This window comes from Penaeus chinensis, chromosome 30, assembly GCF_019202785.1.
Source record: "Penaeus chinensis breed Huanghai No. 1 chromosome 30, ASM1920278v2, whole genome shotgun sequence".
Classification (NCBI taxonomy): domain Eukaryota; kingdom Metazoa; phylum Arthropoda; class Malacostraca; order Decapoda; family Penaeidae; genus Penaeus; species Penaeus chinensis.
Genome location: NC_061848.1, coordinates 17,999,013 through 18,004,201, shown reverse-complemented (window position 1 = coordinate 18,004,201; position 5,189 = coordinate 17,999,013). Strand labels below are relative to the sequence as shown.

At 39.8% G+C, this 5,189-nt stretch overlaps 1 protein-coding gene across 1 annotated transcript; it reads left to right on the top strand.

Annotated features, from left to right (window-relative positions):
• Positions 1 to 1,534: 1,534 nt before the first annotated feature.
• LOC125041372 lies at positions 1,535 to 4,754 on the top strand. Its single transcript, XM_047636256.1, has 2 exons — positions 1,535 to 1,592; positions 2,603 to 4,754. Exons 1-2 carry the CDS (start codon positions 1,572 to 1,574, stop codon positions 4,517 to 4,519), a joined length of 1,938 nt encoding a protein of 645 aa, XP_047492212.1. The 5' UTR covers positions 1,535 to 1,571; the 3' UTR covers positions 4,520 to 4,754.
• Positions 4,755 to 5,189: the final 435 nt, after the last annotated feature.

Here is a 5,189-nt window from a genome sequence, read left to right as displayed (position 1 = left end):
TTATTTATATATTTATTCATGTGTGTATATATACATATATATATATATATATATATATATGTGCGTGTGTGTGTGTGTATATATATATATCTTCATATATATACATACATTTATGTGTGTGTATATATATACACATACATATGCATACATATAAATATATCTACATATATATAATATATATGTATATATGCGGATATATATATGGATGGATGTGCATATACATTTTAATTTTTTAAATTTGATTTCGTTTTTTTCTTGTTTTGTTATCACCTGACATTTTTTCTAATGTGAAATGCTTTAAAATCAATAAACTGAATTAAATAACAATATAAATTGTGATGGTTAATCGGTACAATGCTAAAACTGATTATGCATTTATTATTATTTTCATATTTTACAAATTGAGCCAAACGTCCCTTATCTATGTTTAATGGAAATTGAAGGAAGCAACAGGCAACTATCAGGCCATGATGTCTAGTGACGACCTCCTTTGTGGTCAACAAGAGAGGCCCGTGAACAGAAGAGGCCCGTGCTGGAGATATGAACATTAATCAGTGCACCGACATATAACGGCGCAATCTGACATCAAACAGTGCCGGCCGTAGTGCTTGCTGCCGCAAAGACCCACAAACGCCAACCTAGTGCACTCTGACAAGGCAACTTGTAGACCTATTGTCTGTTAAAGAAGCGGTCCAAGCTTTATGCTTTATTTTGTAAGAATGTACAGGAATGATAATAGTTTGGCCTTTTTAGGGACAGTCCTCATTCTTGTTTTGTATTATTGTTTTTCTGCGTCATCGTTTTACAAATTTAGGCTTTTGTTCATTTAAATTATTGTTTATTTCATTGAATAGTAACAAGTCCACATCGAGCGACGGAGTAGCTTAACAGTAAGTGATAACGTGACCTTGTTTTGATGACATGATTATAAGTAAAACTTTCTAATACATAATTTATCTTATCTCTATTAGTTTGCTGAACAACCTCATTAGCATTCTTGCAGATTCACTTCCATTAGTAAGGTCTATTTGTAATTATTAGATAGTTTTATATCTCCTCCTCTTTTGGTCTTCTTGATCAGTGCGTAGAACACCGACAGGTAATCATCATAACTATATGATGAAATGCATTTTAATTAGCTATATAATCAAAGTCAAAATAGCAACTAGTAAAACTATCAAGAAGTAAAATGCACTAGATCACCTCAAGTCTCATACTAGTCCTAACAACGCTTTAACACAGCGTTTTCGCCGTGATTTCGTAACGTTAGTTTTCGAGAATATCGAAAAATTTAAAAATCTCTGTGAGTAACGGTACACGAGTGACGCACATTAATCTGTTATCCTTATAGATCATTTTAGTACTATTAGAAACTAAGATATAAAGTAACAGAAACGTTAACTTTACAACGAATGAAAACGAGAGCAAAGCCTCGTAGGCGTCGGAGCAAACTGCCTCCGATGGTCATCTTCATTGCAAGCACGTACGAACTGACGCACACATGCAGCTCGGTATATAAGTCAGCCTAAGAGAGTACTCGACACAGGCATCCCAACTCTTCCGCCGTTAACATGAGGACGTGGATTAGCTTAGTAAGTATAATCGCTGTCTAATATAACAGGAAGGCAACGTTAACACTACACCATTGAAATTTGATGATTTGATCAAATGCCGATCTGCAAGTCAATGGAAACATTAAGAAACCCACATTGCTCGGAAATTTGGTGTTAGGGTTGTGCTCTGACGGAAGTCGTATATACGCTGTGAAGTGATTTAAACAATTTGTATATGTAGGTATAAGTATATATAGATACACACAACAAACATATATATGTATATATATACATACACATATATGTATGTATGTAATTATATGCATGTGTGTATTTATATTACATATGTGTGTACATATATATGTATATGTATGTATATATATATATATGTATATATATACATATATATGTATGTGCGTTTGTTTATATGTATATATACATACATAAATATATATATATATATATATATATATATATATATACAAGTATATGTGTGCATGTGTGTTTATATATATCTATATATACAAGGGTATTTTTTATAATATATATAACATATTACATGTACACACACACACACACACACACATATATATGTGTATATATACACATATATATACAATAATATAAATACATTACACATGTATGTTTGTGTGCGTTTAACTGTATATGTGCGTGTGCCTATGCATGCTTATATTTGTATATAAATATTCATGTCTCTTTTGCTACAGCCTTATACTCTATGTCATCGTCATGGATCATTGGGTGCGTTTATATTTGTATATAAATATTCATGTCTCTTTTGCTACAGCCTTATACTCTATGTCATCGTCATGGATCATTGGGTGCGTGGTTTGCCCCGAGCTGGATTGCAGTCGATGTTAAGGGAGTCCGAACCTGGGAAGCACAAGCTTAAAACAAATAATCATACACACAATATATAGATTTTGAAGTGTAAATGTGCAAGTATGTGACTTACTGATAAGATCAACGTCTTCGTAATACAAATGTTCTCGCCCAAAAAAATCCATAATGATTCGTTTTCATTTCAGACCGTGTTGTCCGTGGCGGTGGTTAGCACGCTGAGTTTTCCACGTCCTGATGCCGAGTACAAGATTCCGACCGTAGGCCTCGGAGCCAGGTCACAATACTATGTTCTCCACGACGACGGGACCTTCAAGTATGGCTACGACACTGGTGACGGAGCCTACGAGTCTGCGATGGCAAATGCTCCCGGCGACGTATCTGGCTCGTTTGGATACAAGGATGCATCCGGGGCAGACATAAAGCTGGATTATACAGCTAATGACCAAGGCTTCCTTGTCAGCGGATCTCATCTGCCAGTTGCCCCAGTCGCTGACACTCCTCTCGTCTCGACCAAAAGTGCGGCTTCCACTTATGATGCTCCTAAAGTTCCTTCGCAGTCTTCAGTCGCCTCCCAACCAGGTGCTCCCTCACAGCCTGTAGCCGTATCAGCACCGTTTGAAGAAGCTCAAGTGCGAAGCTCTGCTCTTGGCGATGGAAGCTACTCTTTCTCCTACGAGACTCAGAGAAGCTCACGCCACGAAACAGCAGATGCTCTCAACAATGTCAGGGGAAGGTATTCCTTTATTGCTGATGATAATGTAAATAGGCAAATCCAGTATGTTGCTGGAGCTGACACCGGTTACATTGCTGAAGGAGACTCTCTTCCTCAAGGACCACCTGTTCCAGGTGCAGAGACTGGTATTCCAACTGGACGCATTCTTCCTGTTCTGTCTGAAGAAGAGGCTAACAAGCTTGCCGCTGCCACTTCTGGTTCTGCAGGTGCTAGCCCTTCGACTGGTGCCACCTACAGTTCCTCAAGTGGTAGCCCTTCGACTGGTGCCACCTACAGTTCCCCACGTGATTCCACTGCAAGGGACGCCTCTTACTCTTTCAGTTATGATGCTGGTCAAAGCTCGCGATCCGAAAGTGCTGATCCCAACCTTAACGTACAGGGAACTTTCAGCTTTGATGCTGATGATGGAATTAGAAGGACTGTGAACTATGTTGCTGGATCTGCTACCGGTTTTGTTGCTGAAGGTGACCACTTACCTGTTGCTTCAGATGTGCCAAGTTCTGAGTCTGACACCCAGTCTTCCAGCCCTAGTGTTGTGTCAACCAAAAGTGCATCTCCTGCCCCTTCACGGCCTACTGCCCAACCCAAGCTTGTTGCCCCAGCAGCACCAGCTGAAGAAGCACAAGTACGAAGCTCTGCTCTTGGCGATGGAAGTTATTCTTTCTCCTACGAGACTCAGAGTAGCTCACGACATGAAAGTGCAGATGCTCTCAACAACGTCAGGGGAAGGTATTCTTTTGTTGCTGATGATGACGTAAATAGGCAAATCCAATATGTTGCCGGAGCTGACACCGGTTACATAGCTGAAGGAGACTCCCTTCCTCAAGGACCACCTGTTCCAGGTGCAGAAACTGGAATTCCAACTGGACGCATTCTTCCTGTTCTTTCTGAAGAAGAAGCCAATGCTCTAGCAGGAGTCTCACCTCTGCTGAAGTCTGGAGAGGGGAGCGACATTGCAGACACTCAAGCAGATGCTTCTTACAAGTTTGCCTTTGATTCTGATAGTTATTCACGGACGGAGGAAGCTGATGCTGATGGCAACATTGTCGGAAGCTATACTTATGTAGATGAAGAAGGAAAAGAACATACTGTTAGCTTTGTAGCGGGAAGAAAAACTGGATTTTTGCCCAAAGCAGCTGCAGGAGAGGCAACACCTGTAGCAGCTGTTTCACCTGCGTATTCGTCACCTTCGAGACCAAGCACTGTTACAGCTGTCAAAGCTGCCAGTCCTTTAACAACAACGAAAACTGCAGGATCCTCAGCAACGGCTGGCAGTCACACATCGCAGGTCATAGGCGACGTTCTCCTTCACCAGTATAATGCTGTCAACAGTCCCAAATATGGTTACGTCTTCACGGCTGTCCGCTGATTATGAAAATAGGCCTCCGTGCTATAAAGCATTTCCAGTTTTAACCACATAAAACTATGGGATGTTTGTACCGTATTAGTTCAAAGGAAACTTATGCGGGTGTTTGTCCTACATTTTTTTCTTCTATATATTTTGCTCGAACAAGAAATTTAAAGAAGGATAAAAAGCATGTTCTTTGAATGCCAAGACTGTTACAGCAAAGCATGAAAAATCAATAAAAATGCAATGAAAAGTTGTTTGGGTTTGATATTAATGTTTTCCTCTGTAAGCATGATTTTCCGTTTATTGGAGAGAAAATTTGTTACTGCTTTCTTTAGTACTGCAGCTCAAATAAAACATGTATACTTCTCTTTATAATGTGTTTATTCAGTGTGTATACCGCTGTGTTCGTAATTCACCAGTTACAAAAATACTGTTTCACCTGCGTATTCGTCACCTTCGGGACCAAGCAATGTTACAGTTGTCCAAGCTGCCAGTCCTCCTCAGCAACGGCTGGCAGTCACACATCGCAGGTCATAGGTGACGTTCTCCTTCACCAGTATAATGCTGTCAACAGTCCCAAAATTGGGTTGCGTCTTCACGGCTGTCCGCTGATTATATGAAGGATTGTGCACGAAGAGAAAAGGCTGTTTTTTCTTTCTGGTTTAATACACATGTATATACTTGACTT

Bases quoted from the DNA above. Each gene is read 5' to 3' on its own strand.
- LOC125041372 (XM_047636256.1), top strand. From the start codon at position 1,572: ATGAGGACGTGGATTAGCTTA. The intron at 1,593-2,602 runs GTAAGTATAATC...TTTTCATTTCAG, and splicing joins TGAGGACGTGGATTAGCTTA to ACCGTGTTGTCCGTGGCGGT.